We start from the raw sequence: 13730 nt of genomic DNA, 5'->3' as shown, positions 1-13730 counted from the left end.
GTTGTAATTTGACAGAAAAAAAATAACTTAACTGGAAAAGCTTAAGTGGATTTTTATCAAACTGCCCAATAATGTCAATGTCCAAACTTTTTTCACTAATTTAAGCTAAATCTTCATGATATATAGATGTACATTCTAATGAAATGACTGATAAAACTCTCAACTCTCACATGTCATGATCTCAGAGGTGCTTTTGGTTTTGGTTTGTTGTTGAATTGTTGACGGTGGGGGAAGAATTCCTCACTAAAAATTAGCAACACAACACTTAATATTCCTTTACAAGCAAAAGGCCTTCGTGGGACATTACTTCAGTAGACTTATTATCATCTAAATTCACTTAAAGTATCAAAATAGGCTAAAAGAATAACCCCTGTCAGTTAGGACTACTTTAATATTATATCATATTAGGCCTGCATTAGCATTGAGACTAGCTTTGCAGTTTGTTATGGTGAACTGATTTGAGTTTCTTCATGTGGTGTAGGTTAATCTACACCAATGCATTGATGTCATGAGTTGATATTTTGTCATTAAAATCCCACTCTGAAGGCATAATGGTGGATGTGGTGAAGTAAAAATATAACCCTAAAATAAGCAGAAACCGTACATTTATACGGTTATTTTCTGAAGTTGATATTAGCCTTATCACAGAATCACACCTCTGCCTGCACTGTATACAGGAGGGCGGAATGATACTTTATTAATAATCTATTTAAAAAAAAAAAAAATGGTTAAAGCATTAGATTTCAACCACGTTTCAACCAGACTTTAGAAACCAATTGGATATTTGGCAACTCGTTGACCCTCGTGCTTCCTAGAGCGAGCCGGCCCCTCACCTCCAGCCGAGGAGGGCGCATCTTCAAAGGGAAGACGGCGCACCAGCAGAGGGCGGAGCCTGGAGCGACTCAAGACGCGCAGCCTATCATAAAGTTTGTCACTGCTCAGAGGGCTGCTTACCTGTGCGCCAAAACGCCGATATCGCCTCACTTTGACCGTCTGCGATGGAGAAAATCAGATGAAATATGATGAGGATATTATTTTCCTGTGCACGTTTTTCGACGAAGGGAAGACGCATCGGAGCCGAGCAGAGAAGCAGTTCCTCCAGCCAACGTGGATCTATTCCAAACAGAGAATAACAGCAGCAGCTCCGAGGACAAACAGGTAACTCGGGATTCCTTTTTTCTTTTCTATCACTGCGACCTACATGAAGCGTCACTATATCTATATGCAGCATCTGAATTTAATAAATCGATCTTGGCTATATTAGCCTAATTATTACTTATTTATGACAGAATTTAAGTAATTCCACATTGAACACAGATAACTAGGCTACTGTATGTTTCAATAAACAGAACATTTATTTAGTAGACGCAACATACGGACAGTAACTCCACTAACATCATGTGTTTTTTAATTCTTTTTTAAGTTAAGTTTGATTTATTGTCTTATTTACTGTATTTTGGAGAATAGCTGAAGCCCTCAGGTCAAGAAAACCTTTTTTTTTTTCCATCAGAAAATCATAAATATGTGTAGAATATAAATTCTAGGTTTTCAGGCATAATAATAAGTGAATACACGTGGATTATATTTAAGTGACAGTTTTCTGCAGCAAAAGGTCAACAGGCTAACCTGTATGTTGAGGGTCAGTTTAAATGGGATGTTGCTTATGTGTCGTTAACTCAAACAAATAGTGGAGATTTTCTGCCTTAATATCTTAATTGAAATCATTTTTCACAAGCAAGCAGTTTAAGATATTTTTAGGAAAAAGGAATCCAATATGTACATGAATTAATACTATTGAGAAAATGTGCCGATATTGTTGCTGTTTATTTTCAATATATTAATGTCATTATTGCTTCTTTTTCCCCTGTAGATCGCTATAATGTTTTTATGTTCCCTTAAGGAACAATCCTGCAGGAACGCAGTAAAAATAAAGAAATAGCTCCTGGAATGTACAATAAAAGTAAAATACATGTAAATGTAACATGGGGAGAATATTTTCAATTTAGATGGATTTTTTGAGACACGTTATTAAAATAAGTGCACATGATGGGATTTGATAATATCTGTCTGAGTGGAGTTTTAATTAATTGTCTACGTATAGAAAGGATGTTTTTTTAATGCCATGTCTAACCCGTGGTAACTGTGCACGTCTTTCTTTTTTAAAGAATGTTTATGGGACATTTCATACCTTTATTTGATATTTGAGAGAGACAGGAGCTGTGGGGAAAGAGAGGAGGGGAATGACATGCAGCAAACAGTCCGGACAGCTGAATTAAACCAGGAAGTCACTACATTTACAACCATGTGGGTTACGCTCTGACCACCTGGCTATCAGACCACCAAGCAGCAAGAATTAATCAGATATATATGCGGTGGTGGAAGAAGTATTCAAACAAGTTCAGTAAAAGTAGCATCGGAACAAGTAAAATTCAAGTCACGCATTCACAATTTCTAAAAGTTTATAATAAAAATTAAAACTACCTGTATGTATCACCTATATGATCATATAATTGGATTATTATTATTGATGTTTTATATGCAAGTGGTACTTTAATGTTGTAATTGGTCAAGATGAAGCTACTTAATACACTGTTGGGTAGTGAAATCTGAAACAGTGCATCAGTTTTTCCATAAACTCATTGTATGTTTTGTATGTAAACATTTAATCAGAAAAATAACTCAAAAGAGAGAGAAGGAAACAAAACATTCTAAAAGCCTGCTGTTATTTTAACTGCAGTACAGGTTGTAATAAAATGCATTGTGAATGACACACGGACGCTCATAAATCACTGAGGATGTAAATCTGTCCTCCATATCTAGACTATCTTTAGTGTGCACTTAATCCTACATTTTAAGTGCAGCGGAGCGGAACTCACCTTCCAGCTCTGTGCCTCACTAACGTAACCCGTCACTCAGGTGTGCAACCGACATTTTCATTTAAAATCCAGTCATAGCATTTTATAACTTCTGATATAATGTTTCATTCCTCCTGGTTCCTTGGTACCAATGTGGGCTCAGTTTGGGAATTGTTTGACACATTTCTGGTGATGTCAAGCTTTTCCCAACACACCAAGCATAAGGTCAGAAGGTCTTGATTTGAACAGAAAAGTGACAAATGACCTGACTCCGGTCGAACTGATGTGCTCCATCCACCATGTCCTCCCAAACAGGTTAAAAAAAAACTACTTGTAAATGCCATTTTACCCAAACTTTGTTTGGAGCGTCCGTAGAGAGTCAACGTTTAAGTGTGCTCCCCTACGCCTGGGATGAGGTAGGATGGGAGACTTGGGGCAGGTAGAATGGGGATTACACGACGCCTGTAAAACTGTTCGAGAAAATGGGCCTCAAAATGTATTAATGCAAAAGTTAAACAAGCATGTTACAGATGAACATGATACGTTGGAAATCCTCTCAAACCAGAACTCATGCACTCAATGTAGTGTTTTCATCATAAACATCATAAACATCAAAAGAAAAGTCTTCTCCCTCTCTGTGCCTCTTCCTGATGGCAGTCTTGTAAACCCCGGACTGTGCTGGGTCTTGGTCGGGCAGGTTTTATGACCAGAAGCTCTGTCATTGCCATCCTCCTCCTCCCAGGCTGCCGTCCCCCCAGGGCATACCCCCCCCCCATGCCAGCTGTTTCCCTTAGGAGCTCGTAGCGCTCCCAGCACTTTGGCAAACAGAGGAGGAGGATACCGTCCTCGTTTGTTTACGGTTATGTCAGGAAGAGCGGCGTTGGCCATCCCGCCAATGCGTCTGAGTCGCATTCCCAAAAAATTAGAGAGCAGCAGCTCTGGCTCCAGGCTGACATGAAATAAATCAGCTTGACCTTTAACACCAGGCCTTTCATTAGGGAATTCCAAACTAATTGCTTTACGATTTCATTGCAACTAGGATGCATCTCTTGAGTTGCTTTGCCTGAACCTTTTAGAAGGATGTGTAATCCTCTTGGTTCGGCTGTATTTACTCTACAAATTGAGATCTACAGGGGGGATCCTTCACTGTCAGTCAGAGTGACACCACCAGTGCTGGACCGGGTGCACGCTACAACGGCCTCTACATAGCAGACTGTCTGTCTTCCACTGGAGCTTGACCTCCTGTTTCTTGGCAACCATTTGCAGTTTGCTATGTCAGATATGGTTTCACAAGAAAGCAAGACTAAGAAACCATCCTCCAGAGCTTCAGCCTTCTTTACGGTTTCCTGCTGTAAAGATAATTGTAGATGTTCGAGGATGGGGGTGTGGTGGAAGTCAACAAGATTGTTTGGGGCTAGGGCATGTTTGGAGTACAGGTCTTGCAGGCTGGTAACTTCTTGTCATGGATTTCCACAGACTTCAACTTTAACAAGCTTTTTGTCACCTTTGGAAATCAGAGCCCCTCCTCTTGCTGATTGACGCCGCTGAGGCGCGCGCTGTTGAAATGTACTGTACATGCCTGTGTGTTGGGGACAGGATGCCATTTCAGATCGTGTGCCCATAATTATACACGCAAAGTAATTGTTCTCATGTCATTGCTGCTCTCCCAATCTCAGGCTCCTGAATGCCATCAGTCTGCAACTGTTGAAGCTTTCTGCTGCCAGTGTGTAAGAGGCGGGCCATTTTACGGGGCTTCTTTGTAACTTGCCTGAAGGGCTGTTGTTGTAAATCATAGTGTGATTCATAAAAAAACAGGTTCTCCTGTCTGCCAGGTTTCATCTCCACAAACCTCAGAGACGTACAAATAGACTTTGGCCTGCAGCCATACCTCCCTGGAACTTCTTCCTTTAGCAAACTGCTCTCCTGTCAACACTCCCCTTCACTCTCGTCCCTCCCCCCCCATCCCCCCCACACCTTCCCTCTGCCTTTGCCTCTGCACAGGTCCAATGATGTTGTTTTCTTTGCGCTTGTCTTTGACTGTCCTCCATGGGAAGTACCTGGCAGCGGATGCATGTGGCAGGTTTCTGCCTGGACACGTCTGTCTCCCCCTCTCTTCTGTTTCCTCGGCCACGCAGCGTGAGAACTACAGTATCCATGGTGACGAAGGAGGTGTGCTTGGGGTTTAAACGTTATACACAGGGAGGATTTAGGGCCTCAATGTCTGACTTCTGAAGTTCAGAAGCGTTAGATCAGCAGAAGCTGAGTCATTTCAAAGTCTTTCAGATGGGGAAAAAGATGACCTCAAGGCTTCAAAGTCATTGCCTGTGGTTCAGTGAAGTCATTGACAAAATGCAACTGTGTGAGAAAGACTGAGCTGATACCAGTTTTAAAGAGATAACAGTTGGTCTGTTCTTTTTTTTCTCTGCAGGTTTTTTTCAATGCATCACCATCCGACCATGTGCTAATCGTCTCAGCGTTACCCAAAGATAGTGAGCACCACTTTGAGCGGGCGACCACATCAACACTCCTGCACCTGCACCAGCTTCTCTCATGGCCCACCCTTATGAGCCTTGGTTACGGACAGCACCACCAAGTGGCAGCTCAGAAGACATGAACATCCCCTCCTGGTGGGACCTTCACAGGGATGTCCAATCAGGGAGCTGGATTGACCTGCAGACAGGGCAGGGTGTCGGCTTGCCTTCTGTAAATCCGGGGAGCTCCATGGGGTTGCAGCACTCTTTGGGGCCCTATGGATCTGACCCGCAGCTGTGCACCCTGCCTCCAGCTCAACTCACTCCAGGCTCGCACTCACCTCACCTCTTCCCCCAGGATGGCTTCAAAATGGAGCCAATGGCCCCTGAAATGCTGCAGCAAGAACCGTTCTCCCTGGAGGAACCACAGGAGAACACTGTCTCAGCCCGCCCCAAGCCCCAGCGGCGGTCCTCTTCCAGAGGCGCCGGCCAAACTGCGTGTCGTTGCCCTAACTGCGTCCACGCTGAGCAGCTGGGCCAGAGCACCGACGACAGCAGGAGGAAGCACATGCACAACTGCCACATCCCTGGTTGTGGCAAAGCCTACGCCAAGACCTCCCATCTGAAGGCTCACCTGCGATGGCACAGCGGGGACCGGCCATTTGTATGCAATTGGCTCTTCTGCGGCAAGAGATTCACACGCTCGGATGAACTGCAGCGCCACCTTCAGACACACACTGGTGCTAAGAAGTTCAGCTGCGCATTATGCCCTAGAGTGTTTATGCGTAACGACCACCTGGCCAAGCACATGCGCACACATGAGTCCCCGCCAGGACACGGGGAGGAGAGGGTAAATGGAGATGGGAGGATGGATAAGGGCTTTGATACTCCTACACCACCTCAGTCCTCCTCAAATGTGTCTACGTCCGACACCACAGAGCCTCCGCTGAAGCTGAAATGTGAGACAGACCCCTCAGTCTCCAGCGTGACAGGGCAGTCCGGCTAATCGCATCACTTTCAGAAGGTTTTTTTTGCAGTTAAAGGTTAACACTTGTTTCCCTCTCTGTCATCAATGCCATAGTTTTACAATAGCATAGAGAATAGAAAAAAAAGGTTGGGACACACTTTAAATGGAACAGAAAGTGTTTGTCTGTGATCCTGTGAATTTATCAGCTGGGCTAACTCAGCGATAATCTAAATGTTAGAGCACACAGAAAAGACTTTTAAAATGAAAAGTGACTAAATCGTTGCTGATGGGCTACTACTACCAGTAGACCAAAAGACTGGGATGAGATTAACTGGTGGCTTGTTGACTTGTTTACAATGTGTCGGAGAAATGTTTGTCTCTAACAGAGTTTTGTGTACCAATTTCAAAGGCAACGCGCTTTTGACAAGAGAACAGAGCAAGTGATACTTTGTTTTTGTCTCAGACTTGTCACCATATTTGTGTAACTTTTACTGTGCAAGTTTTGATAAAACACTGGAATATAATACAGCATTTTGTCATTTTAAAAAGGTCAGTAGCCATTTGGAAGGTTGAAAGAACATGCCACATAACTGGGTGTGTGTATGTTGGTATGCAAGTTATTAAAATGGTTGCCTACATAAAGGAAATTAAAGTACAACAGGCAATAATGCTGTGCTGTTGCAATATGCTATAACATTGATAACATAATATATAATATTATTTAAAAAAGAAAGATCACACAGTGAGGTAATGTGAACACTGGTTCAGGACACCAGATGAAACACAACAATGCAGAGAAACATTTAAGTGTGACAATGATGTGAATAGTGAACTCACAAATCACAACGAAGTGACCTGAAAAAAGAGGAGTGGTCAAGGACAGGATGTGATGATCCTCCACTCATCTGAGCTTCATGATCACCAAAGAGAGAGCGAGGACACGGAGAGAAAATGCTGCCTGGTCAAATGAATCATTTTGCTAAACGCTGATGACAATGTTCATATTTGGCATAAACACGACTCCACAGGTCCAACACTGCAGGCTGCTGGTGCAGCTGAATGAAACGTAGTGTGCTATAGTGGAGTCACAAGATTTAAAGGCACTCATCAATATTTTTACATTTACAATGGTTTCAATTTAGTCACTCGTGATGAACTCTCTAATTTTCGTTCAAATGTGCAGCTCCACTGAGCATGCTGCGTTTAAGTGTATTTTTAGCACAAAGGTTTTGGATTTCTGGCGCCAAAACGTCACTATTTTGGTTCAGTCTCACCGCTCACATCAACCTCTTTATGGGTGATAAGGTTTCAATGTTGTGTTTAACAGTTTGTTTTGCTGCCCCCACATGGCCAAAAAAGAAAACCTGCTTTTCATATCACAAATGAGCAACAGAGAATCTTAAGCAAAGGTACCTTAAACGCTTAAAAGATTCCAGAAGTGGTGCAAGCAGGTTTTCCTAACAATACTATTCAGATGTACCTCATTAAGTGGGTTAATACAGTTCTTCCAAACAGCTTGATAACCTATTGCATGTTGTATCAAGCTATCGTCCCAATCATCAACAAACGGTGTGTGAAAGGCATATCTCTCAACACATTTTATTCAGAGCTGTTGGTGTGTCTTTCTATGTTCACGGACACTGACAACTCATTTACCAAAACACTTTTTTGATGAGAAAGGGAAAAAGACTGCAACAAAATACATAACTGAATGGAAAATACAGTTGAACAACACAAGCATCAGAATAAGTTTAGGTTACTTGTTTGGAATAGTTAACTTCAATAATAAATATTATGTGATCAGTAGATCTGTACTAAGCAGTGTGAGCAGCTTTACGGTTTAAAAAACTGTTAGGATGTATAACCCATCAAAGACATTAGGCTGAGATTTCTATATAGTAGGAAGCTTGCAGGATTGGAGGCGTGTGATCGCTGTATTCATGTATAGAACATAAGAAATGGAAGACCATGCTTAAACATTAGTCAATTATTTTGGTATTGACTATTATTTTATTTTTTTTCGTTGATGGTGTTTTTGATAGTCTTCTTTTTATGTTGGAGAGTAGAACAAGATAGACGACTTTTGTTTTCATTTGTTGATGTAGTGAATGTTTAGTGACTGTAATGAAATTAAAGCCAAAACGTTTAATAAGTTAAGTTTCATGGTGTAATAACTTGTATTTAATCTATTATTGTCCTTTAAATAAATAAAAAAACAAACATATTCTGTGTCCATGTTGAAGATTTATTTACCAAAGATGTGCTAAATGTCGTAGTGTTATTTTCACTCAAATAAATATAAATAATAAATATTATAATTGTTAGTGTTGGTAGTAGTAGTAGTACCAGTACCAGTAATAGTAGTTGTTGTTGTAGTAACACTAGTAGTAGTAATAGAAGTAGTAGTAACACTAGTAGTAGCAGCAGCAGCAGCAGTAGTAGTAGCACTACTACTAGTAGTAGTAGTAGCAGTACCATATCAGTAGTTATAGTAGTTACACTAGTAGTAGTAATAGTAGTAATTGTAGTAGTAACACTACTAGTAGTAGTAGTAGTAGTAGTAACACTAGTAGTAGTAGTAACACTAGTAGTAGCAGCAGCAGCAGCAGCAGTAGTAGCACTACTACTAGTAGTAGTAGTAGTAGTAGCAGTACCAGTAGTTATAGTAGTTACACTAGTAGTAGTAATAGTAGTAATTGTAGTAGTAACACTAGTAGTAGTAGTAGTAGTAGTAGTATCTGGTGTTAGAATACCAAGTTGAAATGATGAAATATGAGATGATTAATGCAGAAAGGTGCATTAATCATCCAGCCGATGGTAAAAAAAAATCATTGCGTTTGATTATATGATGCAGTTTGTGCAACTAATTAACTACCACCAAAACACGTCCATGGACACAAAGTTTAATTTGTTTAAATGCGGCCATATCAGTAGTTATAGTAGTTACACTAGTAGTAGTAATAGTAGTAATTGTAGTAGTAACACTACTAGTAGTAGTAGTAGTAGTAGTAACACTAGTAGTAGTAGTAACACTAGTAGTAGCAGCAGCAGCAGCAGCAGTAGTAGCACTACTACTAGTAGTAGTAGTAGTAGTAGCAGTACCAGTAGTTATAGTAGTTACACTAGTAGTAGTAATAGTAGTTATTGTAGTAGTAACACTAGTAGTAGTAGTAGTAGTAGTAGTAGTAACACTAGTAGTAGTAGTAACACTAGTAGTAGCAGCAGCAGCAGCAGCAGTAGTAGTAGTAGCACTAGTAGTAGTAGTAGAAGCAGTACCAGTAGTTATAGTAGTTACACTAGTAGTAGTAATAGTAGTAGTAGTAGTAGTAGTAGTAGTAGTAGTAGTAGTAGTAACACTAGTAGTAGTAATAGTAGTAGTTGTAGTAGTAACACTAGTAGTAGCAGCAGTAGCAGTAGTAGTAGTAGTAGTAGTAGTAGCAGAAGAAGAAGCAGTAGTAGACGTTGGATATTTTTGGAGCATGTCAATGTTTGTAATATCATACATATAAGGTATTAAACTCAGGATGGTTTCAATACAAACCTGTCTATTATATCTGGTGTTAGGATACCAAGTTGAAATGATGAAATATGAGATGATTAATGCAGAAAGGTGCATTAATCATCCAGCCGATGGTAAAAAAAAATCATTGCGTTTGATTATATGATGCAGTATGTGCAACTAATTAACTACCACCAAAACACGTCCATGGACATAACGTTTAATTTGTTTAAATGCGGCCATATCAACGTCAAGTAATATCAAGTCATATCTGACTGACCGCATATTCAGGACGGTGGCTCTGTAATGTCGGGACCTTACGACTGGTCCGTGAAGGCACCACGAGCTGGAACCGGAACTGGAATTATACAAAACAGGAAATGTACATATCACATCACACACAAGCCTCAGTGGCTCCATTCCCTAGTTAGCGTGTCGCTCTCGATGTTCGACCTTTTGTAGTTGTTAGATTAGTCTTATTTCCAGTTGTTTTAGGATCGGAACGACACACTTTTCAACATGGGGGGCGGCGATCTGGTAAGTGTGAGCTATCTCATCCGTGAAAATGCGCGTTCTGTGTTGACTGTTGATGGCAAACTCCATTCACAATATTGGTGTGTAAAGATGTTAGTTTGCTTACTGGGTTCTATACAGTTATTACAACGTGGGGAAATACCAGCTGGGAATTGTTACGAGCTTCCCTTGAGTTCAACACTACTCACTTTAACTTCAGTTTTATCTTATTCCTAGATATCAACAGCTAATAGCTAATCGGCTATTTGGCGTTAGCTTGAGGTCAACTGCTTGAGCATTTAAACAGTTTTACTTTATCGCTCATTAATAAAATAATAGTCACAGCAAGAACACTTTCACCATCAAATATGATAACATAATAACCTGTAATTATTATTCTACTATTCTAAAAATTTTGATTTACTGGGTTATGCTGTTAAATGACTTCAAGATCGTTTTCAGAGTTGCAGCTACTAACTAATTCTCTTGTCTTCTGTCAGAACTTGAAAAAGAGCTGGCATCCCCAGACTATGAAAAATATTGAGCGTGTTTGGAAAGCTGAACAGAAACACGAGGCCGAATGCAAGAAGATTGAGGAGCTCCAGAAAGAACTGAAAGACGAGCGAGCCCGAGAAGAAATAACGAGATTTGCACAGGAAGCCGGCTCCATCAAGTTAGTTCTCTTGATATGATCATAAATGTTGTTTTGTTTTCATCAAGTCATGATATAACTAATTGTTATTGTTGACAGGAAGAAGGATGATCGCCTGGACTGGATGTACCAGGGCCCTGCTGGTCAGGTGTCCAGAGATGAGTATCTGCTGGGACGTTCCATTGACAAGCAGATCACTGACCAATACGAGGAGCCCGAGAGCGGTCCATCGGCTGAGACCGGCCTCCTGCCTGGGTCCATTTTCAACCCCACCACTCCTGCCTCAGGCCTGGACCTGGCTGCCAAGATCAGGGAAGATCCCCTGTTTGAAATCAGGTTAGTGAGTCCATTTTCTATTTCTATTTGCTCTGAAAATATGCCAAAAGTTGCAAATTATTTAACTGATGTTTTATTGGTTCTTTGAAGGAAACGTGAGGAAGAAAAGAAGAGAGAGGTCTTGAGTAATCCAGTCAAGATGAAGAAAATTAAAGAAATGGTAAAATTACTCATATCTATTTGATGTCGTTTCAGATTTTTTTGTTGTTGAAGAAAAATGGGGAGGGGGATTGTTTGATTTATGGTAAAATCTTGGTTGATTCTCTCACAGCTGCGCCAGAATCTCGACAAGAAAGACAAGAAGAAGAAGAAGAGGAAGAAGGAAAAAAAAGAGAAGAAAGGAGACAAAGAGAGAAGAAAGGAGAAGAAGCATAAGAGAAGGAGTTCAAGCTCAAGCTCAGATGAAGAGGAGACGAAACACAGGTTTGTTTTCGAGACTGCTTTAAGAAATTACTGGAACGTACACTGTTTGTGTACTCAACCAGCAAAGCACACGGATACTATTCAATCAAATAATGCAATAAATGTTATTTGTATTCTATTTTTAGGTCTCATTCACAAGATGCATCTTCTGCAGGCACCAAATCTCGTTCCCATCATGTTCCAGGCTACGGCCTTCTGGTCAGTAAGCAGCAAAGCAGTATTTCATCATACCATGATACATTTTTCAGGTTAAATGATTAATCTTGCTGTGGACCAGAACCCTCAACCTTAACAATTTAAGTCTTCCCTTTCAGCTCCCTGCTGGCAGACATCACCAATCCTCAGCTCCCTCCAATCACTCGGGGCGCCGTGAGAGGAGCCACTCTCGGTCGCCTCACAGGAACAACAGGGAAAGTCACTTCAACTCTTCTTCGTCACACAGAGGCGACATCAAGGATGAGCCAAGAACCTCCAGCTCACAGAGAGATCGTTACCACAGAGAGAGGAACCCTGTGTCCAAGTAAGACTCTGCAGGGCTTTCCGAAAGCGTACATGCTGCACTTGTAAAGGATGGTTATAGTCCAAATACTCACATTATATTTTATTTATCTATTTTTCATTGTATTAACGTTATACATATTTTGCGGAATAACTGCTTTGAGTACATAAGAGTATTTGTCATGAAACATTTGTTACTTATTGTACTATTTTTGTGTTTTTGTGCTTACTATCACTATGGGTCAGTCAGAATAAGCATGATAGATATTCTGGGTTAATCAGAAAATGTCTTTTTAAATAATGATCCGTTTGTCAGCATGTTTATTGCCAACGCACTGCATGGATTTTGTTAATTTACTCTGGTCACTTTTGTCTGTCTGATGTAGGAAGCTCTCCGCAGATGAGCTGGAGCGCAAGAGGAATGAGATGATGAACCAGGCCAAGCAGAGGGAGGAGGACAGGGAGAATAATGTGAAGAGATACAAGAGGCAAGACGAACAGGAGAAGCGGCGGGAACAAGATGTAAAGCGTGACCGTCATGCTGGCTTCATTCAGTAAGTTTTTAAGCGACTATGACACAGATAATCAGAGGGTATGACAATTATTTATCAGTATGTTTTAAATACACTAAACGCACAACTTCCCCCTCTTGCAGTGACATGAAGCTGGAGAGTGCCGCCAGCTCTTCCTTAGAGGACAGAGTGAAGAGGAATATCCACTCCATCCAGAGGACGGCAGCCTCCCTGGATAACTTCATGAAGAGATGAACACATTTATCGAAGACACGGACTTAATGAAACGCTTTTATCTTATACGGTTTTTGTAATATATGTTTCTTACTTAGTGTTATTAATCCTGCGAGTGACAAACGGAATAAAAACATATTTCCACTGTCATTCAGGTACTGCTAGATAAAAACACACCTTCAAATATAAACTTTGCAAAATATTCACATTTACAACCCCTTCATAAATGTATAAATGTAACAGTTGCAGGTCACATAAAAATAAATGGCCTCCCTTTTGTTGTGTCAAAACCGATATGACATAGCAACTGTTTTATCAGGATGTACAGTAAAAAAAAACCTTCAGTAGTAGGATTTATAGAACTCATCCTCTTAATACATTTAGGCAATTTGTTTGTCGAGTGATGGGCATTTAGTGGTCTGTCATTTGTGCAAATTTAACTGGTTTTGTAGTCGTTTGTACATCTATTTGGAGGACTTATTAGTTGTCATTGAAATCATTATTCAGTTTGTACAACAACAAAAACAACCCAATTCCAGTTCCTAACTGAATACAACCCGATGGAGACTAGCTGTGTTTCCATTAATGTATATTTTGAAGTAGGGAATTAGAAAAGCTGTATGACAAAAGGCACAATTCAATAAACCTTTGTATACTCGCTTGAGGTGTTTTAGAGTGATTTTGTCAATGCTTTAAATGGATTATGGAAATGCATGTAACTCACAAGACTGGGCTGCTGTTTCTGCGGTTGTCTTCCCGGATATCCTCAG

At 40.6% G+C, this 13730-nt stretch overlaps 2 protein-coding genes across 2 annotated transcripts; both read left to right on the top strand.

Annotated features, from left to right (window-relative positions):
- The first annotated feature begins 960 nt into the window (after positions 1-960).
- sp6 (Sp6 transcription factor) lies at positions 961-8504 on the top strand. Its single transcript, XM_084006388.1, has 2 exons — positions 961-1158; positions 5284-8504. Exon 2 carries the CDS (start codon positions 5406-5408, stop codon positions 6330-6332), a length of 927 nt encoding a protein of 308 aa, XP_083862514.1. The 5' UTR covers positions 961-1158; positions 5284-5405; the 3' UTR covers positions 6333-8504.
- Positions 8505-10180: 1676 nt separating this feature from the next.
- Positions 10181-13620, top strand: cwc25 (CWC25 spliceosome associated protein homolog). Its single transcript, XM_084006654.1, has 9 exons — positions 10181-10329; positions 10806-10978; positions 11057-11293; positions 11384-11453; positions 11565-11716; positions 11842-11914; positions 12031-12236; positions 12601-12768; positions 12870-13620. The coding sequence occupies exons 1-9, from the start codon at positions 10312-10314 to the stop codon at positions 12979-12981; spliced, it is 1209 nt and encodes a 402-aa protein (XP_083862780.1). The 5' UTR covers positions 10181-10311; the 3' UTR covers positions 12982-13620.
- Positions 13621-13730: the final 110 nt, after the last annotated feature.

This window comes from Eutrigla gurnardus (assembly GCF_963514095.1).
Source record: "Eutrigla gurnardus genome assembly, chromosome: 3".
NCBI lineage: Eukaryota > Metazoa > Chordata > Actinopteri > Perciformes > Triglidae > Eutrigla > Eutrigla gurnardus.
Note: the sequence above shows the minus strand (reverse complement) of the source record. Positions and strands in the feature narration are given on the sequence as shown.